The 26,175-nt window shown below is 53.0% G+C and overlaps 3 protein-coding genes across 8 annotated transcripts in view; 2 read left to right on the top strand and 1 right to left on the bottom strand.

Moving 5' to 3' along the window:
* The window catches only part of STK40 (serine/threonine kinase 40), a 37,070-nt gene extending 32,951 nt beyond the window's left edge, over positions 1-4,119 (top strand). For all 5 annotated transcript variants that reach the window (XM_037499814.2, XM_054690807.1, XM_054690806.1 and 2 more), the window contains 2 exons: positions 443-527; positions 1,852-4,119. In XM_037499814.2, coding sequence (XP_037355711.1) covers positions 443-527; positions 1,852-2,070 — 304 coding nt within the window. In that variant the 3' untranslated portion in view covers positions 2,071-4,119. The remainder of the gene's footprint in view (positions 1-442; positions 528-1,851) is intronic.
* Positions 4,120-11,188: 7,069 nt separating this feature from the next.
* Positions 11,189-13,148, top strand: EVA1B (eva-1 homolog B). Its single transcript, XM_037500668.2, has 2 exons — positions 11,189-11,514; positions 11,810-13,148. Exons 1-2 carry the CDS (start codon positions 11,445-11,447, stop codon positions 12,238-12,240), a joined length of 501 nt encoding a protein of 166 aa, XP_037356565.1. The 5' UTR covers positions 11,189-11,444; the 3' UTR covers positions 12,241-13,148.
* An 89-nt stretch (positions 13,149-13,237) lies between these two features.
* Positions 13,238-25,210, bottom strand: SH3D21 (SH3 domain containing 21). Of its 2 annotated transcripts, XM_037500666.2 has the most exons (17): positions 25,118-25,210; positions 24,806-24,963; positions 24,655-24,718; positions 24,308-24,426; positions 23,976-24,066; positions 23,757-23,812; positions 23,626-23,671; positions 23,379-23,479; positions 23,164-23,250; positions 22,968-23,010; positions 16,085-16,132; positions 15,166-15,265; positions 15,018-15,070; positions 14,789-14,883; positions 13,675-14,633; positions 13,522-13,585; positions 13,238-13,453 (listed from the first exon to the last, which is right to left on the bottom strand). In XM_037500666.2, exons 1-17 carry the CDS (start codon positions 25,119-25,121, stop codon positions 13,382-13,384), a joined length of 2,160 nt encoding a protein of 719 aa, XP_037356563.1. In that variant the 5' UTR covers positions 25,122-25,210; the 3' UTR covers positions 13,238-13,381. The 2 variants fall into 2 exon arrangements, with proteins under 2 accessions (XP_037356563.1, XP_037356562.1); XM_037500665.2 differs by lacking the exons at positions 23,976-24,066; positions 24,655-24,718; positions 24,806-24,963; positions 25,118-25,210 and having other exon boundaries at positions 13,239-13,453; positions 24,308-24,439.
* Positions 25,211-26,175: the final 965 nt, after the last annotated feature.

Genomic DNA, 26,175 nt, shown 5'->3' with positions numbered 1-26,175 from the left:
AAAAAAAAGATTTATTTATTTGTACAAGCACTGCGTACAGTCAGAAGTGCAGGAGGGTGAGAGAATTCACCAGAGCCAGAGCAGAGAACAGAACAGGCAGACTGACAAAGTACACTGCTGAGGGGAGCAGCGGGTGGCAGGAGAGGTCTGCGCGCCATGTGGGACCCTCGCCCAGCAGCCAGGGATAGAACCAGCGCTGCAAAGGCTGCGGGCAGCTTCGCAACCCAGCGCTCAACCGCTGCGCCACCGGGGAGGCCCAATAAATAAATCTTTAAAAAAAAAAAACTGCAGCTCAGAGAAGCCAGGTCAGTCATGTCAGAAAGGAGCTGTTGACTCCAAACAAGTCTGGAAGCTGTGGGCACCTGGCCTTGCTGGGCTCCTAATAGCCCGGCCTAGGGAGCAGGGGTCCTGGAGCCAGGCTGACTTATCTGCCTCCCTGCAGGCAGTCTCTGTCATCCCTGAGTGGCCCTTTGCAAGTGGTTCCTGACATCGACGACCAAATGAGCAGTGCAGACAGCTCCCAAGAGGTGAGTGTGAGACAGGCCCTCACCCAGGGGCAGAGGAGCAGCTTCTGGCAGACCACTGGGCCTCTTTGCCTGCTACCCAGCCTTGGCACAAAAAAAGTGAGACATAAATCCTCAGCCTGGGCCATACCCTGTGTCTGGCTCAGTAGGCAGTTCTGTGGCCTAAGAGCGGGCTGTGGGACAGCTGAGGAGGAGGCCTACAGCAGGAAGGCCTCCCCATGGCCCAGCCTGGCCCCTTCTTAGCTTCCTTTCCCTGCCCAGGCCCTGACTCTGCACGTGCTAGCCCTTTAAACAGTCACATTTCTCTGCCCCTCTGACTCACAGGCTTCTCTCTCACCCTTCCTGCTTTTCATTTTTTCAGATGATTCATTTTCTCCTAGTTTTCTCTCCTCCCCTGTTCTCTGCACTGAAGAAAGTGCTGGGCCAGGGTGGGGGCCGAGAGCTAAGTGCTAAACAGCACCTGGCAGGGGTGCCCCCTGGAGGCAGGGCCTGGCCCAGCGAAGGGATGCTGAAAGGCCCTCCCTTCTCTGGCTTCTCTGAAGTTCCAAGCACTGGGCAGTTACAACCAGAAAGGACAAGTCTGGAACCACAACATAGGCTCCTGGCTCTTGAGAAGAAAGTTCTAGGTCCTACCCCACAGTTCCCACCCTCTCCAAGGGCAGTTCAGCAACTAAAATAAATCACCCCTAGCATGCCATGAGTGCATCTCACACAGTTCTCACTATAGGCCTGTGTGGCCTTTGTTTTTTGCCTAGTTTTACAAAAAGGGAAACTGGGGTTCAGAGAAATATGCAATTCTCCAAGTCACACAGCTTGCAAGTAGTGGGGCTGAACCCTGACCTCAAGTCTGATTCCAAAGCCCTGCTTTCCCTTTCGCTGAGCCCTGCAAGGACCTGGCACTTCAGCTTATTACTCTCTGACTGGGCCAGTCCAGGGAGCTCAGCACTCGACAAAGAGAAAAAACAGGGTCTCCTGGGTGCTATGCACCCCAGCTCTTAACACTTGACAGGCCCTGGCTCCCCAGGGGTTTGAGAACCCCTAGGAGATTACTGCCCCACTTCACAGGCGAGGAGGCCAAGACTTCTGAGGTAACGTGCCGTCTCCCAAGGTCAGTAAAGTTAGGAAGAGGAGCATGCAGCTCAGATCACAGATCTGTGCTTCAGCAGCGCAGGCTCCAGGTTTGGAGGGCTCCAGAGGAGACCCACACTGTCAGCTGCCTGATTACAGGCCTAAGGGTGTGGCACCCAGGGAGGGAGGCCTCAGGACCAGGCTGTCCCTCACTCACTGCCCTGCTCTTCGCTCCACCTCTCCCTCTCCTCCCACGCAGGCCAAGGTGACAGAGGAGTGCTCCCAGTACGAGTTTGAGAACTACATGCGGCAGCAGCTGCTGCTGGCCGAGGAGAAGAGCTCCATCCACGAGGCCCGGAGCTGGGTGCCCAAGCGGCAGTTCGGCAGCGTGCCGCCAGTGCGACGGCTTGGCCACGACGCGCAGCCCATGAACCCCTTGGACGCAGCCATCCTGGCACAGCGCTACCTGCGGAAGTAGCCTCAGGCAGGGGCACCACCCGCCACCTCTTCCAGCCCCCAGTCAGTGTCCTGGCTGTCGGGTCTGTAGTGCTGAACTCTCTCCCAGGCTGCAGCAAGGACAGGCAGGCCAGCCCAGGTCACACATGGGGTCAGCAGAGGTACCACGAAGCTACCTTTTGGAATGATTGCTTGATTGTTTGGTTTTTAATCTGAGAATCCTAGATAACTAATCTGCTTTTAATCATGACGTTTTAATCTACCTCTGTCTCTTTAACCATGCTGTCTCTGGACTGAGTGAGAGGGAGGAGGAGGGAGCCCGCCTGCCCACCCAGGGGCCTGGTCAGCCACCCTGCCCACCTGACCCACCCGGGGCAGCTGCGCCCTACAGTCCAAATAAGCTGAAAGTGCAGCTCAGTGCTGGCTCCCAAATGATACCCACCCCACTGCTCTCCCAGGCCTCTCCCACAGTCTGTTTTCGTCCCTAGGCCCCTCAGTCCAAGCTTTGGGAAACCTTCACCTCATCTTAAGCGGAATTCAAATATATTTATTTTTGTACTGAAATCACCTCCTTTCCCGTCTCTAGGTGGCTCAGCCTATGGGTACTCCCTGCCCCCAGCCTGTCTGGAAGCAGGGTGTTCACGGCCCACAGATGGCCCCTTCTCTCCCCCAGGCTCAGAGAAGCCCTTTCTTGCCGGCCCCTCCACCTCCAGCCACCAGTCCCTCTTTGTTTCTGGTGATGGGGAGACCTTTCTAGACCTGGTTCTTTTCTCCATCTCAGTAGCTTCTCTGAGGTGCTGTTCACTTGCATTAACCCTGACCTCCCTCCCCACCCTTCACCGTGGTACCGTGGTAACGCTGACAGAGACGTGGGGGGTACCTGGTGGTGGGGCTGCCCGAGAACAGGTGGCCCAGTTTGCACACCCTCCCCACAAGAGAACACCCGACTCTGTTCAAAGAAGGTGGGGGCATTGCCCCTGCCTCATAAAAGATATGGTGTCTCCCAGTGGACCCTGGGGGTGGGAGCTTTTGGGGAGCGGGAGGGGGCCCTGCCTGGTTTGAGAACAGCCCTGCTGCCCTTTTTGAGCCGAGATTTTGAAGTGGATGCCCGTCTTGCCAGAAATGCTGTTCTCACCAGAACGCCCTCCGCTCCCACTCCCCCTCACTGGACTTGACCCTGCCCCCCGACCTCGGAGAGGCCAGGTGTACCCCTCCAGGAAGCCCTGGGTCCTCAGACCCTGCCTGCCTGTCCTTGCTCCCCAGTGGGGGGTGACCAAGGCCTCCAGGACCTTGTTTCCCAGAGTGTGAGCTGTCCCCTCCCCAAAAGCTGACTCACTGTGAGTGACTTGGGCAAGTTCCCAAACCTCCTTGTGCCTCAGTTTCCCCATCTGGAAAAAATGGGGCCACCTCTTGCCAGCAGTAGCAGGGCCACCCACGCCCCTTCATCCCCATGCCCCCATCCCAGCACTTGGGCGTCTCGTGCCTCTGCCTCAGTGGGCCTGTGGGAGCCCACTTGAGCCCAGCCCAGCACTTATACCCCTGAGCTCCCGGATCTGCCTCCATCAGCAGTACAGCCGCTGAGAGCCAGGGTCTCGTGCTGTGGGGGTAGGGGATGCCCTCTTTTCTATTTATTTCAAAAAGAAGTCTCCTAAGGGAGTAGAAGTGCAGTCTGGCCTAGGGCTCCTGGCTCCTGTGACTGTCCTGTCAGGGGCCAGGCCGAGCCCCTTGTGCCAGCAGCCTGCCCAGACCCTCCGGGCCTGCTTGCCACGTGTGGTCTTTTTCCTCCTTTTCAAAGCAATATCCTCTGGTTCTGCAAAGCCCTATCAGACAGACTGGTCCCTCCCAAGGTCAATCCATGTGTCTGATTACATTTCTGGCAAAGCAAATGAGAGGAGTTTGAGTTTGGGTCTGCCCTCACTGGGTGTCACACGCTGAGAGAAGTCCTATTGTAAAGAAAACAAACGGAAAAAGTCACAAAAAAGTTTGTATAAAGACATATTTTTGTACTACATGGGGACTCTTCCTGCATGTTAGCAATAAAACTTCCTGATCTGGAGCCACGGTGGCCTGTATGGACTGCAGTTCTTGCCCCCTCGCCTGTGTCTCCCTCTCTGCCTCCCAGCGCCGTCTCTCACCTGCCCCAGCGAGACAGTGCAGGCTCTTCTGCCATCACCATCTTGGATGGGGGAGGGGACTAGGACTACCCAGCATTCTCCCAGCACCACTGGTCCAGCCTCCAGCTAAGCGCCCAGGTGGAGATGCCCCAATTGGCTTAGCCCCAGACCCGTGCACCCAGAGCAGCCGCACCTGGCAGACATTGATCCTCTCCCTGTCAAGCTCCCATCTGAGGTGGGGGATCCATGTACTCACAAGCCAGGACAGGGGGGTAAGCAGAAGAGCCAGGCCTGGCCTTTTCCTGCACCACCTCCCTTCCCTGCCCTTCATAGGAAGCAAAGTGGGTTCCTTCCTTTCTTCTTTCCTTCCTTCACCTAAATTTAGACTTTGCCCTGAACATCAGGGCAATGAAACTAGAGGTAGCTAGCCCACCCCTGGCACCCCATGGCACATGGGAGGCCTAATTTTATGTTCAGGAACCCACGCATAGGTCCAGGTCACTAAAGGAGCAGAGAGCCATTCAGGTAGGCGGAACCCCTTCCCAGTCAAAGGTCCACACAGCAAGAGAGGGTGGCACCTCTCCAAGATGTGAGAAGGCCCTGACTCTCCACAAACACTTCAGAGCAGTTCCCAGGCCCCTAGTCCCTACCTCCACCCCACCAACCCAGATGGACCCCAGCAGCCAAGTGGCCACCCATCTTCCCAGCCTCTCCCACACTGATACAAGCCTTGCCCATTCCATCTGGCCCATACCTCAGCTATCCGGGATGCACAACCAGAAGGCGCCCTCACTTCCAGCCCACAGAGCCACACTGCGGCTCTTCCAGCTGCCACCCTGGTTCTTGTCTCCATTTGCAGCCCCCACCCTGTCCCCCAACCCAGTCAGCCTGTTCCATGCACAGATACCCCGGGGCACCCGCCTGTCCAGGCTTACACTTGGCAATACCAGCAGTTGCCCATGGGCAGGGACTTTGTCTTGCTCCCTCGGATCCTCAGCACCTACAAATGGCCTGGCATGCGGCTGACACTCCAAAACTATTGGTTTATTGATCTAAACTTCTTAGATCTCACTTCACAAGTTTTTACTGAGAGTCCTGGAAACAGAGGAAAGGGAACGTTCCAGAAAGGTATGACCTTCAGGAGCCTCCTATGGCTCCCGAAAATGCAAAGAAATGTGAAGTTTCCATTGGTTTAGCCGCTGCATGGTCCTCACTGTCCTCAGGGAGAACAGCCTCAGTGAGGCCAGACTGCAGCTCTGAGGCTATCTGAAGTGGGGAAGGAAGTGAGGAAATGGAGTCTCTGACTATTGTTCAGGCTCCAAAGTCAAGTTAGGCTTGTCTTCTTGCCTCTCCCCGCTCCATCTGGTGCCTTTCCTCCTCATACCCCATATTCAATCCACAGCTAACCCTGACAGCCAGCGGGGCAGAATTTGACCACTTCTCCCAGCTCCCTGCGACCACCCTACGTCTTCCTCTTCCTTTCAACAGCCCAGAGACAAGCGGCAAGTAAGCTTTTGGAAGCTCAGTTCTCCCTCTCCTGTTTGCACCCCTTGAGGGCTTCCAACCTGTGCAGCTTAGAATGGGCTCCGCACCCGCCCTCCTCTCTCACTTTCGAACCACTCACTCCTCACTCACGGTCCCAGCCACGCAGGCCTACCTGCTGATCCTGTGGGAACCGAGCACTCCTCCACCTCAAGGCCTCAGCACTGTGTTTTGGCAGCAAGGTTCTCTATCGATTCAGGCAGATGGATAAAGTCCTGGAGCCCTCAGTGGCTTTTTCAGGGTTTAATGTTCTTTCTATGCCAACTGTTGTGGGGCAAGCCCGCAGGCTGGCTAGGCAGGCAGGCCTCCCAAACCTGGGCAAATCTTGACTCCTCTTTGGACTCTCTCTGGCTTTCTCTCGGGGTCTCCCCCTCTCACAGCCATCCCGCCATAGCCGTTCTCCTGTCTCTCAATGATGCCGTCCTATTCTCAGCCTCCAGGCTCAGGTGTGCACATCTGCGCATGCCCACGCCCATGCTCCAGGTGTCCACAATCACGCACACGTGCCCCGCGCCTTCTACGTTCAAGGCTACAGGTGATAGCCACAGAGGCCAGCGGGGTAAAAGCCTCACCATCTTTGTTTACCCTATGGATTGGCTATTCTTTCTGGAAGGCTCTTCCACTAGCTATTTACAAGGCTCCCTCCCTCACTTTCCTCTGCTCAAAATGTCACCTCCTCAGAGAGGGTTTCCCTGGTGTTCTCTAACCCCTTATTCTGCTTTGTTTTTCTTCCTTATGCTGATCACAGCCTGACATCATATAGCTGATGACTATCTCTCTCCCCTACTCCATATGTCCCTCATGAGAACAGTAATCTTTTTTCTGTGTCCATGTGGGGGTGGGAAGTTTGGGAGGGGGGCTGGTCATCACAGTGCCTGCGGGGTGCTGCTGGCATTTGCAGGATGGGGAGCCAGCGGCTCCAGACAACCCCACAGGAAGGCAGACTCCACATCCTGTGCACAGAAATGGAAAACTTGTTTATAATTCCTAGCGCCAAGAATCTAACTCCATTTGACACATAAACACAAAGGATGTGGCAGTACATAAAATACACCGAGATTGTGGGGACGCGTCTGCTGTGTAAAGTAGAGGAAACCTATACTTTGTTTTGTTCAGAACTTCACTGAGAGTCCTCCACCGATCCAGACAGCGACACCATCACAGCCCGGAGTCAGCTGCACAGGCACCTGTCACCTCCTGCTGTTGCCTGCTTTACAAACGTGCCATTATCCTTTATTTCTTTTACATTATGAACTAGATACAGATATATTAATATAGATGGAGGTGGGCATTTTAGCCATCAATCTCATGTCGGGAACATCAGAGGGTACAACACAACAAGGTATCATAAGTGTGAAAAGACAGCTTTGGGCCCGACAGGTGGAGAGGGGTGACCCAGAGCTGCCTAGTGGTAGACTGGCTGGCAGTGTGGGCTCTGAAGTTCCACTTCCATCCGTGTGACCGCACATGCATGACTTAACCTCCCAAGCCTCCTTTTTCTTCTCTGTCAAGGGGGGATGGTGCTGCCGACCACACAGGCTTCCCTGGGGGTCTGAAAGTCGGGGTGTGCACAGTGAGCTGCAGAGTGCCAATCGCCAGTCCATATCCATAACTATCATTCCTTTTGCAAACGTTCACTGTGCCCTTTTTCCAGCAGCTGTCCTGGGTGCTGAGAGGGCGCTCAGAGAACTGGGCAGGTCTCAGAAGGCCTGAGTGAGCTCCCTCCATCCAAAACCCAGACAGCTCTTGAGGTCCCAGGGGCGAGAGGCCCAGGTGTCAGGAAGAGAACAACCACGGCCAGCCTCCCCCTTGGCCACTGAGGAAGGGGGCAGAGTCTTGCTTGGGCTTTGCACTGGGCCCTGAATATGCCAGTCCCCCAAAGCCACTGCCAGGGGCTCTGGATGTCTCAGCTCCTCCACCCCTCCTTCAAGTCCTTTTTCCCTGTGTTTCATCCCTCTCTGTGCCTCCCAAAGTGATGAATCTCTAGTCTCACTGGCAGACAGTACAGAAAGGAAGTCGACAGGTGGGTAGGTGGGATGCAAGCCAGGCAGGCAGGTGACAGATGTGCAGATTCCACCGCAGTCAGAAAGCAGGCAGCAGGGTAGGCCTGCAGGTCAGTGTCAGGGAGAGTCAGGCAGAAAAGCAGATAGGCAGGCGGCCAGGAAAGCCCGCAGGCAGTGGGGAAGATACAAAGCTTTGGGCACCTCCGCAGGACCTCTAGGCACAGCCCTCGGCTCCTTCCAGACTGTCACTCCTCTCCTGGCTTGGCCGCAGGCATTCCCCTCTCTGAAGGGCCTAGCAGTCACCTCCCCCCCGCCAACCCCCACCCTGCTGCAGCTGGCCACCTGCTTCACCAGGGCTAGGCCATACCTGACCCACTCCACACATACCACATGGCAATCCAGACATTGCCTGGCACCCAAAGACCTCAAGGCATGTGCAGGAACAACACAAACATATCCAAAAATCACATAGCCCCCACATACAGAGAGGTATGTGTGGGACCTAACAGATTCGTGTGTGTCCCACAAACTGAGGACAAGTCCCTCAACACAAGTCCCTGTGGTCAAATGAGCACAGTCATGGCACACAGCAGCATTCACATGGATGGGAGCCTCTCAGATGGCAGTGCAGCCCATGGGGACACGTCCCCATCAGTCAGTGCTAGGCTTCTCAGCCCGATGTAACAAGCTGATCGCGGCTTGTGCGGGCCAGGTCTCTCTCCTGACTGGTCTCTCCCGGCTGACTCCAGGAGACCTTCCACTGGGGAAGTGTCCAGGGCTCAGGCATCTGGCAGCTTCTCTTCCCTCCTTGCTCCCTAGGTGAACTCATCCATTGGCTGGTGGTGGGGAGATGTGGGAGATGTCAAGCCATCTTTTTTTTTTTTTAAATTCTTTTTTTTTTTAAGATTTTTTTTTTAAAGAGGCACGTATTTTATTCATTTATTTATTTGTTTGTTTTTGTTTATACAAGCACTGGGTACAGTCAGAAGCGCGGGAGGGTGAGAGAATTCACCAGAGCCAGAGCGGGGAGCAGAGCAGGCAGAAGGATGGAAGTGCACTGCTGAGGGGAGCAGCGGGCGGCAGGAGAGGTCTGCACGTCATGTGGGACCCTCCTCCGGTGGCCGGGGAGCAGCCAGGGATCGAACCGGCGCCGCAGAGGCCGCGGGCAGCTTCGCAACCCAGCGCTCAACCGCTGCGCCACCGGGGAGGCCTGATGTCAAGCCATCTTATGTGTTGTGGATTCTCAAATACATCCCCAGCCCAGACTCCTAAGGGGTCTCTCTTCCTACCTGACATCTCAAATGGAACTAAGTAAAGTGAAATCTGGATTTCCCAAAACTTGCTCCCCACATAGCTTCCCTCGGATGCTCAGGCCAGACATGAAGATATCAAACAGTTGCCTACCTGCCTCTTTCCCTCACATCCACATCCCAGGCACCCTGTCCAGTCCGAATACCACCTGATCCAAACCTGTCTCATCCCCTCCACTAGGCCCACCTGTCCCAGCCCTGGGCCGTTGCTAGGCTGGATGGCCTAGCACATTGCTCTCCCTGCCCTGCTGTGGCTCATCTTAGCTAAGCACCCCACCCACCCACCCACCAGGGATCTTTCTGAAGTGCACCAGGAACCACAACCACAACCACAACTCTCTCCAGATTAAAAGTCTCCAAAAGCTCCTTACTTGCTTACAACAAACCCCAGCTCCTTCCTCCATTACTCTCCACAGGTGCCGGGGAGAAAGGTGTCCGCACCTACCTCAGGGCCTGTGCCCTTGCCTCTGTCCTGTCTAGACAGCCCCCCACCCCCAGATCCTGGCTTGCCTGCCCCCTCCTTGGAAGTCAGGTGTCACCTCAGATTTCCCCCGAGAGTCTCCCCTGGTGTCCCCATTACTCTAGTCCATCACCCTCCACCCAAGATCATCTTTATCATGTACTGTCAGCGCCATGAGGGCAGAGATTTCTTTTCTTTGCCCTATTAACTGCTGAAGCCGCATGACTAGGAAGTACAGGCATCCGTGCTGGGCGTTTGTGACTAGCAAACAGCTCCATGGGCTTGGACACCTCCCCCCAGAATGCCCAAGCAGTGTGACATGAAAATACACACATTCAGACTCAGGCAGAAGTGTGAGTCCACACCTGCTCCCAAAACAGACAGACCAGCCGCAAGGACACCCGAGTCCCTTTTTCATCCCCCGGAGCATCCATCCTAGTTCTTTCCCCATCTAGATTTGCCCTCTCCGTGAACCCAGTCTGAGCACTGGGAGTGGGGGGTCTCCATCCTGGACAGAGGGGGGGTCACTGGCCCACAGGCCTCAGGCAGCGCCTTCAGCTATGTCTGCAATTTCCTCTCCCACTTCCTTCCCTCCTCCTCTCCGAGGCTCCCGCCAAGAAGGCCTCCCCCTCACCCCAGCCCAGGAAGGGGGCCTCCTGAAAGCCGGGGCTGGGAGTCTGGCCAGGAGGAAGACCCCAGCCGCACACTCTGATCATGCTAGACACTGCCCAGGTGGAAATGCAAACCCGTTTGGGGCAGGTCTGGCCAGATGGGAAACTCATCAACTGCGTGGTGCAGGAGAGCCGGGTTCTGCAATGCTGGCCCGGCCCTGGCTGGAAACCAGAGTCCAACACTCATTAACCCTGCGCCACCAGGGTCCTGCCAGCTGGTCACACTCACCAGCCCCGGCCCGAGAGGGGACGCGAAGGGGGTGGGCCACGGAGGGGGGCCGTCTCCCCTGAGTGAGGGGGAAGAGCAGGGTGCAGGCAAGTCCTTAGGGGCACCGCCGGGCGCTAGGATCAGCGCAGCGGGTTCAAATCCTGACCACTGTGGGAAAGTCCTTCGGTCTCTGACTTACTTGCCAAGTGGGGATCATGGTGCCCCCGCCCCCTTGTAGGGCTGCTGGAAACGATCCCATGAAAGAATATGGCAAAGGGCTTAGGCTCTCGCCGGCGCCGGGGCAGAGCTCGGCTCTCAGGGCCGCGGCGGCAGCGGCCTGGGGGCGGGTCCCCGCCGCCCGCCTCCCCCGCGGCTTCCTCTGGAGCCGCCGACGGCCCCCGGGCCGGCTCCCCTCCTCCGGGCCGCGCTCTCCCCTTCCTCCGCGGCCTTTTCCTCCCGCCCCGCCCCGCCCCGCCCCGCCTCTTTCCTCGGAGGAAACTTTCCGCCGGCGGGTCCCTCGGCCCGTGTCCGGCCCGCGCCGCCGCGGCCTGGGATCGAGCCGGGCGGGTGGGGCGCGCCGGGACCGGACGGGCGGGAGCGTCCGGGCCCCGGGGGTGCGCGGCGGCCGGACTCGGGGGAGCGGGACGGCGACGGTGAGTGAGCTGGGGCCCCCGAGCCGCCGGGGCCCCGCGGGCGGGCGCGAGGGGAGAGGGAGGCGGCTTCCCCGGCCCGGAGCCCGCCCAGGGAGCCGCGAAGCGCTCGCGCCTCGCTCCTGCATCCCGCCCGAGGGCCGGCCACCCGGCCGCGCCGGGAATCCCACGGGGCGGGAAGGGGCGCCTCCTGCGCCCCCCTCCCCTGGCCCCTGGCTTGGAAGGGCGGCTGTGCCCCTGGGAAAGTTCCCGAGACAGGCCAAGGGCTGCAACAAAGTTAGGAGCCTCTCTCTCCAGGGTGGAACCTGGGGTTGCTCTTCCAGGGAGAGAACTGCCCCAGGAGGCGGAGGTGGGGTCAGCGTCAGCCCCAGGCTGAGGACTAGGAGCTGTCCTAACTGACCTCTTAGAACGGGGGAGCCCCCCACACACTCCAGCAGCATGGATGCCCCCCGGAGAGACATGGAATTGCTCAGCAACAGCTTGGCGGCCTACGCGCACATCCGTGGTGAGGGTGGCCCCCCTGGCACGGATTCCTCACTCCCACTCAGGCCCCACCCCACCCCTGCCCACCCCTCCCCTCTGCCCACCCTCCTGCCCTTGCCTTTATAACCTTCCTCCTCCAGCCAGTAACCTACTCCCAATTTCCTCCATCCCCAAGGTCCTTTAATGCCAGATGGTGGCTACCTAGTGTCCTTCAAATAGGAGCACTGTCCCTTGCCCCCAAACATAGAACCTGGAGTCTTTTCAGAATGGAATGCCTCCCACCACCAGCACCCATAACTTCTGTCCTCTGACCCCCAGCTAACCCGAGAGCTTTGGCCTCTACTTCGTGCTGGGCGTCTGCTTTGGCCTGCTGCTAACCCTGTGCCTACTGGTCATCACCATCTCCTGCGCGCCCCACCCAAGGCCCCGGGGTCCTGCCTCTCGAAGGGACCCCCGCAGCAGCACACTGGAGCCCGAGGATGACGACGAGGAGGAGGAGGAGGACACGGTGACGCGGCTGGGCCCAGAAGACATGCTACAGAGCCCGGAGCTTTCCACCGAACCCGATGGGCCTCTCAGTGTCAACGTCTTCACTTCTGCGGAGGAGCTGGAGCGGGCACAGCGGCTAGAGGAGCGGGAACGGATCCTGCGGGAGATCTGGCGCACCGGGCAGCCTGATCTGCTGGGTACTGGCACCCTTGGGCCCAGCCCTTCTGCCACAGGAACCCTGGGCCGCATGCACTATTACTGACTGGCACCCACTCCCACTGCAAGACACTGTGGGTACTGGACATGCACTTGAGCTCAGAGCTGCCCCAGGACCTTTCTACTGCTCCTGTGCACGGTGCTATAAAGGCCCCACTCCCGCGGCTTCCCCCCAGTGCTGTTGGGCTTGGATCCCCACCCCCTGGGAGGCACCCTTCATCCATTCCTGCCAGAAGGCCCTGGGGGGAGGGAAGGAAGCAAGGGCCCCATCCTCTCTCTGGGGGATCTTTAAGAGGTGAAGTGACCAATGAAAGCTATATTCACAGTGACTCAGTTTCCCTCTGTTACCTCTGCCCCTAAAGTCTTGTCATGCAGGGGATCCCTGGTCTGAGACCTCCCCCTACACTCCTTTACCAGGGTGACCACCTTCAGCCCCTCACCTGACTTCTCAGGACACAAGCTTGTGTTCACTTCACAGAGGGCAAAACACCCCCCCACACCCAAACTCTACCACCTCACCAGTCTCTCAGAGTACAGTACCACGTGCAGCCTTACAAATGCGTTCCTGCCTGTCAGCCGCCTGGGCAGGCACGCGTCACCCCTGTCCCTACAAATGCCCTGGGCTCAGGCCTCACGCAATTACACACCAGGCTGCAGGACCCTGACCTTGACGCGGAGGCACCATTAGTCCTAGTGCAATGGTGTGTGCGTCTGAACAGAGGTGCGTTGCTGTGAGTCCTGGGTGGAGAGAGGACAGAACTGGGAGGGGTCCCAGCGCCAGGCCCCTCCCCAGCGCACAGCTGGATTCCGGAATGAACCTCGGGTAAACTAGCCAGGGCCCCAGCGGCCAGTTATTGCTCCAGTGAGGCTGGCGTCCCAAGGAGACACTGCCTCCCTCTCCCACAAGCCCTGCCCCCCATCCGGTGGATAAAAATAGCAGTGCTCAGGCCTTGGGAACAGTAATGGGAGCCACATGTTGGCCAGATGTGCCGAGGAGGGGGGGTGACCGCCAGGAATGCGGAGAGCTGGGCGCCCCAGCCTGGCCCCGCCCCCACACGGACCAGGCAGGCGCTGCGCGTGCGTACACCACAGTTTACTTCAGTGTCCCGAAGTCAGCATTCAAGAACATGGGTGGCCGCAGCCAGAGCTCCCATCAGGTCCCACAGTAGTCCCTCCCGGGCCTGCCCTCAGGGCGTCTGCGTCTGGGAGTGGATGGAGCCCTTGGTTCGGGTCTCCTGGCTCTTCCGCTTCAGTTGAACCTGGTCAGGAGAGGGTGTCAGGGAAGGGCCAGCTACCAGCCCCCACCCCAGACCTGCACCCCACCCACCTCCAGCCACTGGCGCTTCTCCCTCTCGCTCTTCAGCTCCTCCCAGATGTTGTTCAGCTTACTTCTGCAGACAAGACAAGGGGGTGGTAAGGCAGGACGACTTAACAGCCCCCACCTCTTTTCCAAACTCCCTTCCTTACCCTCCCCACTTACTCCAGCTGCACCCCCATCTGCTCCAGAGACATCTTTAAAGACTCCACCTCGGCCTTTAGCATTATTATTTCTTCTCTGTCACTTCTGCTGTCCGTGGGATTTGGGGGGACCAGGGAATGGAAGGGGTGAGCCTCTTGGGAGTCTGGTGTCAGTTTGATAGGTTGCAGATTCTTTTGAGTGGGGGTTATCTTTTGGGGGGACACCTCTTTGGGGGGAGCCCTCTCTTTGAGGGGCACCTCCAGTTGCAGGATAGCTTCATCCTTCCAAGGAGCCGCCTCCAGGAGGGTTTGGGCCGTCCCATGGGCAGGTATGCATTCACAATGGAGAGGGAGATTGTCCCTCTTACTCAGGGAGTGCTTCCTCATGGAAAGGAGGGGGTCCTCTGGTATGTGGACCTCCTCTTGAGGTTGAGTCTTATTGGCCACAAGAGACTTGACCTTCTCCAGGTCTTCCTCTGGAGTGAAGTGATGCAACCTAGTGTTGTCTTGGGTGGAGACCTTTTCAGGGAGCACCTGCTCTGGGGTCAAGACCTCTTCTAGGGTGAGGGCCTCATCCCCAGGAGGGGCCACCTTTGGGTCAAGGGCTTCATCTTTAGGTGGGATTTCTGGGGCAGGGTCCTCCTCCACAGAAAAGACCCTCTCTAGAGTGGGGGCCTGGGCCTCCAGAGTCAGGGTCGCCTCTGGAGCAGGGACTTTGTTCTCCAGAGTTGGGACCTCTTCAGGAGTGACAGTCTCGTCCTCCAGAGTCTGGGTCTCCCCTGGGGTGGGGTTCTCTGGGGTGGGGGCTTTGTCCTCCAGAGTTGGGGTCTCCTCTGGGGTAGGAACCTGATCTGGTGTCAGGGTTTCTTCTCGAGTAGAGGTCTTTTCTGATGGTGGAGTCTTCTTGGGGGTGGGGGTCTCATCCAGAGTGGGGTTTTTATTCACAGGATGGGCCTCTGAGAGGCTGCTCTGCTCTTCTTCCTGCGGTGATGGGGGAGATCTCAGCTGAGTACTGGGTGCTTGGACATTCGGAGTCCGGATCCTCCTTGGCCTGGGATCCACACCTTCACCCTTGCTGGGCAAACCAGACTCTTCCAGCAACCCCCTCTCCTGTTTTGAGTATTGGGGCCTCTCACCTGACTGGATGCAGGGCATTGCCTGGAAACCTGGGTTTTGAGTCGCTTTCTACCAGAGTGACCAGGACTCCCACTGAGGAAGCTGCCACTGGAGCCTAGGAGAGCAGAACCTCAGGGACCCAAGCCTGCTGGGACCCCCCAGTTTCTCCCCCATCTCTTTCCTTCCGCACAACCACCCTATCCCTATACCCCAGCCCTTACCCCACTGGAGTGAGGCAGCAAGACTTACCAGGGTTCCGGGAGGAGCGCTTCTGACCATCTCCACTGGGTGTCCCAGATGGCCTGGAACATGTCCCCATCAGACCCAGGGGTGGGAGGCAGGAAGCAGCATTTCCTCCATACCCTCTTCCTTCTCCCACCCTCACCCTGCTCCTTACTTGGCTTTGCTGGGCCCGGTGGGGACTGCGACCAGCTTCTTGGCTGTAGGGAGGGTTGTTTTGGGCACCATCTTTTTCAGTTTGGGTTCCTTTATAGGAGCTGCGAGAGAAAACAAGGGCATGGTATCCATTCACTCCTTATCTGTCCAGCAAGCAGCTGCTGGCCCTGTCCCGTGCTGTGCACAGGGGACTAGGGACAGAAGATGAATCACAGGAGACCACTCTGAGGCCGCATGGGCATATGGGAACTAGGAGACCTGAAGTGTCACCCTGAAGGTACACCTAGCACTTACCGGGCTTTATGTGGGAGATGGCTCCTTAGCCTGCTGGTTTTTATCTATGCCTTTGTAAGTCCTGTCCCCTGTGCCCATGGCTGCTTCCTGTTTCAAACTTCATCTCCTTCCTGGATCCACAGCAATAACCTTCCCCTTCCAATCCACCTTCCCTTGACCCTCTGTCTTCTCTATCTCATCTACTCCCTTAGAGCTCTCACCTGTCTTATGGGTTGATTTATCAGTAAGCCAACAACTCCCGGATCTTCCTCTTCCCTAAACTCCAGGCTCACCCCCGAGTGACCTCTCTCAATAGTTCCACATGGAGAGCTAATTGGCATCAACATACTTAACATACACAAAACTCATTTCTTGCTTCCCATCCCCTGAACTCCTAAACCTACCCCTTTCCCAGTTTTCTCTGTGTCACCCATTCACCCCCTTGCTCAGATGTCAAAACGAGGAGTCATTCTTGACCCCCTTTTATTCCCCTAGGCTCCATTTCCAAAACATCAGTAAATGCTGTTTGTTCTACCTTCAAAACAAGTCCTGGATCCAACCCCTTGCCCCCATCTCCACCACAAAGCACTCTAGATCCCTCCCTGAACTCCTGCAAACAGCCCTCCCCTGGCTTTGGCTGCACTCACCCTGCCTGTAGTGTGTTCTTCCCACAGCAGCCAGAGGGAGGTCCCGTTCTGGGGAAGCAGACAAAAAAAAAAAACAAACAAAAGAAGTAGGACATGTGCATGTTAGAGAGTTGTTAAGTGTTACTGAGGAAGTACCAATGTATGCATGGATTGTACAACTGGAAATGGGGTGTCAGAGAAAGCCACACTGAGCAGATGACAGCAAAGTGAATAGTCACACACAGTGACATTCACATCCATGGACACAACAAACTGTCACTGTAGCATCTGTACACATGCTGGCATTTAGTCACACACACATCATCACACACAGATACACAACCTGCAACAGCGTGTCCTAGTGGGCAAGAGGACAGAACACCAGGCCAGACACCAGACTATGAATTCTGCTGCATTACTCGCCAGTTGTGTAAGAACTTGGGTAGGTAACCTAACCTCTCTGGACCCCCAACATCCTCGTCGGTAAAATATGGAAAAAATATTACACATTTTGTAGGGCTGTTGGGAGGCTTGACTGACTATTAAGTCATGTGAGGTGCCCAGAAGGGTGTCTGGCATGGCACGCACAAGCATACCTCATTACCCTGCTTCACAGGTTTTTGCAAATTGAAGGTTTGTGGAGACCTTGCATGGAGCAAGCCTATTTGAGCCATTTTTTCTAATGTTCTCACTTCATGTCCTCGTGTCACCTTTGAGGTATGTGCTGTGATATAATGATTTGGCAGATTCAAGAGATTAAAATATAGTGGAAACAACTTTTATATGTATCAGAATCCCAAAAAAGTTGTGACCCGTTTTAATGCAATACTCGCCTTACTGCAGCAGTCTAAAACCAAGCTACAATATCTCTGAGGTATGGCTGTAGTGAAACTACAGTAAACATTAGCTTTGACTTAATGTTTCTTGTCATATGGTTAATTAGGTGCTCTGTAGGACCCTCCCCCTAGAGAGTATTCTATCCTGTTCAGGGTACAATTCTGAGGCACTGTAAGGGAGGTCCACAAAAAAGGGGGCTAGGAAAGTGGTGAGAAGCACCTCTGTGTGCATGTTCAGCCTGGGGCCTATGACAAAGAACAGGCGTCCTAGGTTCAGTTCCCTCAGCTCACCCTAGGCAGAGAGAGGAAAAAATGTGGTACGTTCACACAGTGAACTACTACTGGGCAACAAGAAGGAGTGAAGTACAACATATACTATAAAGTGATGAAGGGCCTCCCTGGTGGTGCAAGGGATTAAGCACAGCACGGTGAAGCTGTCCGCAGCTTCTGCAGCATGAGTTCAATCCCCAGCTGGCCAAGGAGCTACCCACATGGCACAGCAGACCTCTCCTGTCTCGCCCACTGCTCCCCTCAGCAGTGTATTTCACTCAGTCTGCCTGTTCTGTTCCCCGCTCTGTCTCTGGTGAATCCTCTCACCACCCCACACCTCTGGCCTATAACCCAGTTCTTATATGCATAAATGAATAAATCTTTAAAAAAAAATAAAGTGATGAACCTTGAAAACATGTAAGATGAAAGCAGCCCATTACAGAAGATCATATATGATAGCATGTATATGAAATGAGGGCAAATCTCTCAAGAGAAAGTAGACTAATGGGTTGTCTACTTTCAACCCATTAGTGTGAGGGGAGAATGGAGAGACTGGTGGAGTAAAGGCTATATAGGATGCAGAGTTTCTTTCTGGGGTGATTAAAATGTTCTAAAATCAACAGTGGTGATGTTGCAGAGCTCTATGAATACACTAAACACCACTGAATTCACATGAGAACTTTACGGTATGTGAATTACATCTCAAAATACTGTCTCAAGTGAAAAAGGGATGCGGAACAGCTTTGGCCCACAGACTCTAATTAATTCCTGGTCTAAATACTCAAAGAGGCAGAGATTGTCAAAATAAGAAAAGCAAGATCTAACAATATACTGTGTACAATAGACAGACACAAATACGTTGACGGTAAAAGGCTCGAAAAAGATACCACACAAATGGTAAGCATAAGTGTATGATTATAATATCAGATAAAACAAAATTGAAGACAAGAAAAATTACTAGATACAAACAGGGAGAGATCATAATGATAAACAGATAACTACACCAGGAAGAGATAATTATAAATGTGTATGTGTCTCACAAGAAAGTCTCAAAATATATGAAGCAAACACTGATCGAACTGAAAGAAGAAATAACAAGATTTTGTTAAAGAGGAAGGCTAAGACTATGAATTTAGATATGTAATGTTAGCTATACAAGAGAAATTTCAAAGGTAACCACTAAAATAATAAAAACAAAGTGTACAAATTTAATAAATCAATGAAAATTTTAAATAAGATAAAGATAAGAACCATTTAAAAATGTTGTAAAGCAATTATGGCTCATATAGTCTAAACTCACCAATTTATCACCAAAGACTGACAGACTAGAGTAAAAAAACAAAGGTAATTTTTAGAGGTTTTTGCAAACAATGTACATATAGTTAACACTACTGTACTGTATACTTTAAGATGGTTAACACTGTAGATTTTGTTTTTCCTCAATTGAAAAAACACAAAGATATGATAGAAAGGTTTTTTTTTAAATCTTTGAATATATATTTTTTAAATTTTAATTTTCCTTTAAGATTTATTTATTTATTTATTTATTTATTTATTTATTTATTTATTTATACATACAAGCACTGGATACAGTCAGAAGCACAGGAGGGTGAGAGAATTCACCAGAGCCAGAGCGGGGAACAGAACAGGCAGACTGACGAAGTACACTGCTGAGGGGAGCAGTGGGTGGCAGGAGAGGTCTGCGTGCCATGTGGGACCATAGCCCGGCAGCCGGGGATAGAACCGGTGCTGCAGAGGCTGCGGGCAGCTTTGCAACCCAGCGCTCAACCACTGCCCCACCACTGCCCCACCGGGGAGGCCCCTCTTTGAATATATTAACAACTCTGGTGACACTGAACAAGAATAGAGGGAAGAAAAACACTATTCCAAAAAAAGTCTACAACTACAGATAACAGATAAGACTAAAAAATTAGAATATTACAAACAGCTTACACAATTAAAAAACATCAGCTAAATGGATACTGTTAAAAATATAACTAAAACTGATTCAAGAATTTTAGCCTGGGGCCTCCCTGGTGGCACAGGAGTTAGTCTCAGCACTATCAAGCTATCGCCAGCCACTGTGGCCTGAGTTTGATCACCCAGCCAGGCAGCTGACCCACATGACTCAGCAGACCTTTCTTGTCTCACCTGCTGCTCCCCTAAGTAATGTGTTTCAGTGGCTCCACCTGTTCTGCTCCCCACTCTGTCACTGGTGAACTTTCCCACCCCTCACCTCTGACCTACATCCCTAATTCTTGTATGCATAAATAAATAAAAATAAATCTTTCAAAAATAATAATTTCAGGGCCTCCCCGGTGGTGCAGCGGTTGCGCACTGGGCTGCGAAGCTGCCCGCACCCTCTGCAGCGCCGGTTCCATCCCCGGCTGCTCCCCGGCCACTGGAGGAGGGTCCCGCATGGCCCGCAGACCTCTCCTGCCGCCCGCTGCTCCCCTCAGCAGTGTACTTCGGTCCTTCTGCCTGTTTTGCTCCCTGCTCTGGCTCTGGTGAATTCTCTCACCCTCCCACGCTTCTGACTGTACCCAGTGCTTATATAAATAAATAAATAAATCTTTAAAAAAAAAAATAATAATTTCAGCCTGATTTTTGGCTAGACACTGTTATCCCAGGGACTGGGCAAAATACAAAATACTGTCTTGTCAAGATACAAGATTTCTTCCCCTCTGAGCTACAAGATGAAATCATTTGAAGAGCAGCTGTATAAGTCTTGACGGATGTAATCAAATTAAGATAAGATCATACTGGATGAGGGTAGGTCTTAATCCAAGGACTGGTGTCCTTATCAGAACAGGGAAATTTGGACACGGACACACAGGGCTGAAGACCATGTGAAGAAATAGGCAGAGAATGAAGTGATGCATCTACAAGTCAAGGCTATGTAGGGATAATTGCTTCTCTGGGATATAACCCTAGGAGTAACACTACCTAGACTGTAGGTTATATGGATATTCCGCTTTTATGAATTGCCAGCAGATACTGGAAGCAAAGAAGCAACTACCAAAAGCTAAGAAATTGGTTTCCAAAGTGATTATCCTCAATACTTGGTATTATCAGATTTCATCATTTTTGTGAATCTAGCATCTCAGTGTGGACTTAATTTGCATTTTCCTAGTTAGTAAGAATTTGTTGAAGTTATTTATATATATATATATATATATATATATATATATATACCTACCTTTTGTCTTATACATATTATAAATATTTTCTCAATTTGTGGCTTGTCTTTTTTTTTAATCAACAGGAGTTCTGAATTTTACTGCAAACATGTTAATCTTTAAGGGTTAGGTTTTTTCCTTATTTAAGAAATCCTTCCCACCCCAAGCTGTCATTTGTAGATGTTTTTTCATTTACATATTTTTAAAGACCTTTATTAAAGTGTTGTTTTCATTTTTTAAGTGCTTTTACCTATTTTATTTATTTTTATATATATCTTGGGAGTTTCCTCACATCAGTAGTTTTATCTCTACTGAATTCTTTTTATTTGTTTGTTTGTTTTCATAGAAGAACTGGGGTACAGGCCAGAGGTGTGGGGGGAGGTGAAAGGATTCACCAGAAACAGAGTGGGGAGCAGAACAGGCAGATCCACTGAAATATACTGCTGGGGGAGCAGCGGGTGAGACAGGAGAGGTCTGCTGAGCCATTTGAGTAGTGGCCAGGGACGGAACTTGTGCTGCAGTGGCTGCGGATAGCTTCATAGTGCTGAGACTTAACCCCTTGCACCACCAGGGAGGCCCCTAGATTTTCATTTTCTGTGAAAACAGTTATGTTGTTTGTGAGTAATGACAATTTTGTGCTATATTCTCCACTCCTTATATCTTTTAATTATTTTATTGCCTTATGGTGGCTAGGACCAAAACAATATTGAAGTAGTGATATTGAACATTATCAACATATTCCTGATTTTAAACAGAATGCTTCTAACTTTTCCCAATTAGCAATGATATTTGCTTAGATCTTTTGTAGATACCTTTTTGTCAGGCTTAGGAAGGTCTTTTCTATTTCTAGTTAACTTAGAATTATTATCAAGAATGGGTGTTGAATTTTCTCTATTTATATGAATCTTTTGGAATGACTAAAAGCGTTTTTCTTTCAATCAGTCAATATGATGAATGATATTTGTAGAATATTTTAATATTAAGCCAGTCTTGCATTCCTTGGATAAGTTCAGATTGGTAGGGTTTATCATCTTTTCATATGCTTTGGAACACTTTCCCAATTTTTCTTTTCCTATGATTTTTTTTTAAAGATTTATTTATTTATGCATACAAGAATGGGGGTACAGGCCAGAGGTGCGAGGGGTGAGAGGATTCACAAGACACAGAGGGGAACAGAACAGGCAGACTGACTGAAATACACTGCTGAGGGGAGCAGCAGGCGAGTCAGGACAGGTTGCTCCTCCCTGGCCAGGGATCTAACTTGTGCTGCAGTGACTACAGTAAGCTTCATAGATTGCGTCTTAACCTCTTGCGCCACCATGGAGGCCCCTTTTCCTATGATTTTTGTACTTATTTTTACTGTTCTCATCTGGTTATCTATGTCATACAGGCCCCATGAATGAATTATCTGGTAGAACTTACATAAGATGGGAATCATTTTTCCTTGAGAATTAGTAAAACTTTGTAAATTCACCTGGCTTTGTTTTTTTTCCTATTATGGGAAGATTTTAAACTACTTTAATTTATTTTATAGTTATAGACAAGTATGGCTAAAGTTCTATGTTTTTCTTTCTTTTTTGGGGAGAGTGCTTTAAAAAACAACAGATATTTAAACTCTCACAGTTCTAGTTAAGAAATGTACCTCTTCTTAGCTTCTTGTAGCTGCTGGCAATCTCATAAAAGTTGAATATCCACATAACTTATAATCTAGTAGTGCTACTCCTAGCGTTATATCCCAGAGAAGCAGTTATCCCTACATACTAGAAGACAGGCATATAAATGTTCATGGAGCACTATCTGTAATAGTAAAAACCAGAAAAAGTGAAAATGTTCAATATCAGAAAGCCAGATACACAAACTTTGGTAAATTCCCTTTGAGGAATATTATATAGCAGAGAAAAATAAATTAACCCCATTTATACACAACATGGATGAATCTTAGAAATAATGCTGACTGGAAACAGTAAGTCCCAGAAGATTGTAAACATGGTATCACTTTTCCAAAGCTCAAAAAAAAAGGAAAAATAAATTAAGTCGTATACAACTATATAATAAAGTATACAAGTAAACTCTAACGCTCAAAGGAATTATAAACACCAAATCTGGGATAGTGATCACCTTTGGTGTAAAGGAAGTAGCAGAATGAGAAAGAGGAACAACAATGTTCTAATTCTTGGGTTTGGATGCTAGACCATGGGTGTGTATAAGTGTTCATTATTAAGTTTTAAAATATATATGTGACATATACTTTGGCACATGTGAAATATTACATTAAAAATAAAAAGATACACACCCCCACAGATAATTATCCACTGACATAAGATAAGTGAACACACACACAGATGGGTCTCACAGACCCATCTCACAAAATGAAATAAATCTCAATGCATTGACAGCTACATTTTCAAGACACAGAAACATAACTATATTAACACATAAACTGACAAATTCCCACTTACAGAAATACATTCCTACCAGGTCATTAATCTATAGGGAGTGGCTCCTAAGTGGTATACTGGACCATTAGGGAGCTGCAGCTGTTTATAGACAGCTGGAATATTGGGTCTTCCAGAGAGGATTCCCCTCCCCTGAATGAGTCCAGGCTTCCCAGGGGCCTACCAGATTTCCGAGATGCCACTTTCCGAGGGGCCAGCTTCTTGAGCTGTGCAGAAAAGAAGTATCAGAATCTGAAGAGGCGCACCCACATTTCTAGGTCTACCTTCATTTTGGCAGAACCTTCCAATTCTGAGTACATGTCCCCCAACTTAGTCCAGAGTAGCCCACCCTTGGGCCACCTGAATGACTCTGTACTCACTGGGGGTGGTGGAAGCACAAAGTTGTCTGGGAAAACTCCTCTTCTGCCTTGAGACTCACCTTCCCACCAGCCCTCATCCTCTGTGATCTGTGAGAGAAGGATGTGGTGTACAGGTGAGTCAGGTCCCTAAGTTTCTTCCTTTCTGGGGTCCACCCCTTCTCACCATAACCTTCCCTGCCCTTCACTGCACCCACCCCTGCCCTGTGCCCTCACACCTTCCTCAGGACTTTCACCACATCTCCTTTCCGTAGTGCCAACTCGTCCGGGGCCTCGGGCTGGTAGTCGAACAGGACCCTGCAGGTCTCAGGGTGGGAGACTAAGGGAAGATGAGTCAAATCACCGTGTCCAAATCACAGAGCAGCTCCTTCCTCCATAAACCTAGGTGCACCCTCCCCTCCAGCCCCCAAGTCAGAGTGGCTTGGGGGAAGGAATTCCCAGGGACCCTTTGAGCTGGGTGCTCACCTGTGCGAAGATAGTCTGGAGGGCTGTCATAGGTCAGGCTGCTCAGCTAGTGGGGGCAGGGGAAACAAAAACAAGCTGAGCTTCCCACTGCCCTGTGAAGAACTCACCTCGGCCCACTCCACCCAGATTACCTTGGGAGGTCGCTGGGGGTCAGAGCTGACTGAAGGCATGTCTGGATTGTCAAGGCCTGGTGGGGGACAGTGAGATTAGAAAGTTGGTCTTAATTTGCATCTTGGATCATGGGAGAGGTCAAAGGGGTTGCAGGGCAGGTATGGATCACAGGCTCAGGTCACTGGAGATTGCAGAGTCTGGTCACAGGGGTTCACGGGGTCACAGGGTCCAGGTCTCACTTGGGGGCCCACTGTCCAGCAACTCCACAAAGTTGGATGGGAAGGCTCCCAGCTGCCCGTTCTTCTTCCCCAGCCACCAGCCGTCCTCAATCTGGGGAAGGGGGTAGGACGGAGGAGCTTCTGGTTCTGCCCCAAGGGTCTGTCTAGAAATCTTACATCCATGGTTCTGTCCTATTTTGCCCCATGAGTCCCTCCCTTGCTCTTCCACTTTCCCATCTCTGTCCTCCCCACCCCCCATCCCGCCAATCCAATGGCCCACACCCTCACTACATCCACCCCCTCACATGCTCCCTCATCTCCCCTAAAACCCTCTCAGCAGCTCATCCCCTCACCTCCTTTATCACTTCTACAATCTCCCCAGCTTGCAGCTTCAGCTCGTCCTCCTGCTCCGGGTTGTAGTTGAAATTCACTTTGCACCATCTTTGGGGGCCCCGCGATTTAGCAAGGTGACCTAAGGAGGGACGAGTCAGGCAGCTTGAACCCGGTGCCCGGGGAGGGGGCGAGTCAAGAGCGCCCATCGCAGTACCTACAGGCCCCGCCTCCGGGGCGGAGCATTGTACTCGAGCACCAATCAAAGGCCGCAGAGGGCTCACGGCCCCGCCCAGAGCCGCGCCCGTCACTGCGTGCGCCGGCCCAGGTCCCTCCGGCTCTGCGCGCCCGCCCGCCCCCCGGCGCTCACCTTGGCGGCGCGCACAGCGCGGTCTCCGGGGCTCCCCAGCACCGCGCAGGCTCTCGGGGATCTCCTGGGAATGAGGGCATGGGTGGGTGGGGCTCTCAGCCCGGCAAGGCGCACGCTGAGACCCCCAGCCCGACCTCCGGCCCGGCCTCACCTGCACCAGGCGCTCCGGGAAGAGGCCACAGTGGCCCCCCAGCTCTCCGCGCAGCCAGCCCCGCGCGGGCCCCTCGCACACCTGCCGGACCACATCCCCGGGCGCCAGACTCAGCTCGCCCTCCTTCTGCGCACGGTATCCGGACAAGACCAGCACCTCTGCGGACGGAGGACAGGGCGGAGGCGCGGCTCAGAAGGGCACAAGTAGTCCCGGACTCCGTGTAGAGGCAGCGGGAGGGGGTGGTGATGTAGGCTTTTGCTGCCGTCTTATCACGGTTTCCCAAAGGGGCCACCCCAGACCTTCTGGACATACCCATGGCTTCCGGGGCGGCCGAGTCCGGCTGGCAGGACAGTGCCGTCCCGCTGGCTGCGGAGTAGTACTGGGCCGGGGTGGGGTGGGACGAGATGTGAGATTACGAAGCGAAGGAGGCGGAGACAGGAGCCGATAGGTCAGGCTCCAGGCGCCGGCAGTGGGTGTTGGAGGGGGCGGCCCGGCTCAGCAGGTTTGGCCCTCCACCCGGGGGTGAAGATGACTCCAGGGTCTCGGGCCAGTGTTGGGGTCACAGCTCCCACGTGCTTTTCCCCTGTCTAGTCAATAAAGGTCCAGTCTTAGCTCTGAGGCTCCCACCCACCAACGGCACTAGCCTTCCTTGGCCTACCCGCCGGGAAGCTTTTAGCTGCAGGCTAAGAGGTGGGGAGAGGCACATACCAGATACCAGGGCGGGTGGGGGGGGGAGGGCGGGGAGGCACCAGCAGGCACCAACCGCTCTAAGGCGGGGGCCGTGGGTGAAGGGTGTGGTTGCGCACACAAAGGCACTCCAAACTTCTTTCCCTGGGAGGTGTATCCCTCGCTGGGCTAATACCAACTACCGATTAAAGAGAAAGAACCCAAGGACCCCTAGGCCCCTTCTTCGAGCCACAAGGACGTACCCTGGCTTCCGAAAACACCTCTGGGATTCTTGGGGGAAGGCAGAAAGTTTAGGACTTTATAAGGTTCCTCCTGGTCACAGCCAAGCCCAGAGCTGGCAAGGACTGAAGGCTGGGGTCCCCCTAGAGCCAGTCTCAAGTGGGCCTAGTTAATGCAATCTTCTTGTTGGGTCAACTCCAAAGGCTGAGCCTGTTAACCACACACTTTGACCCCTGCCCCCACCACTTTGGAAGCCAAAGTCCTTGGTTATGACACCACAATGAATAAATTTGGTCCTCCTGGGGTGTCCAAGGTACAGGATAAAGCAAAATCACAAGGGTGGGAATGAGGAGTTACTAGCTGGCAGAGGGATGGCTGAGGCTCCTCCCAGGTTAACAACTGTGTGGGGCTGAGTAACAGTCTGGGCCAGACCCCAATGACGTTTTTTCTTTCAAGTTCCCTGG

Source organism: Talpa occidentalis, unplaced genomic scaffold (assembly GCF_014898055.3).
Source record: "Talpa occidentalis isolate TD23 unplaced genomic scaffold, MPIMG_talOcc4v2.1 talOcc4.9, whole genome shotgun sequence".
Taxonomy (NCBI): domain Eukaryota; kingdom Metazoa; phylum Chordata; class Mammalia; order Eulipotyphla; family Talpidae; genus Talpa; species Talpa occidentalis.
This window is presented reverse-complemented; position numbering and strand designations above follow the sequence as displayed.

Bases quoted from the DNA above. Each gene is read 5' to 3' on its own strand.
- SH3D21 (XM_037500666.2), bottom strand. The intron at 14,634-14,788 runs GTGAGAGGCCCC...CCATCACCGCAG, and splicing joins AATGCCCTGCATCCAGTCAG to GAAGAAGAGCAGAGCAGCCT. The intron at 13,586-13,674 runs GTAAGTGGGGAG...TCTTGTCTGCAG, and splicing joins CAGATGGGGGTGCAGCTGGA to AAGTAAGCTGAACAACATCT.
- EVA1B (XM_037500668.2), top strand. From the start codon at position 11,445: ATGGATGCCCCCCGGAGAGACATGGAATTGCTCAGCAACAGCTTGGCG. The intron at 11,515-11,809 runs AGGGTGGCCCCC...TGACCCCCAGCT, and splicing joins CTACGCGCACATCCGTGGTG to AACCCGAGAGCTTTGGCCTC.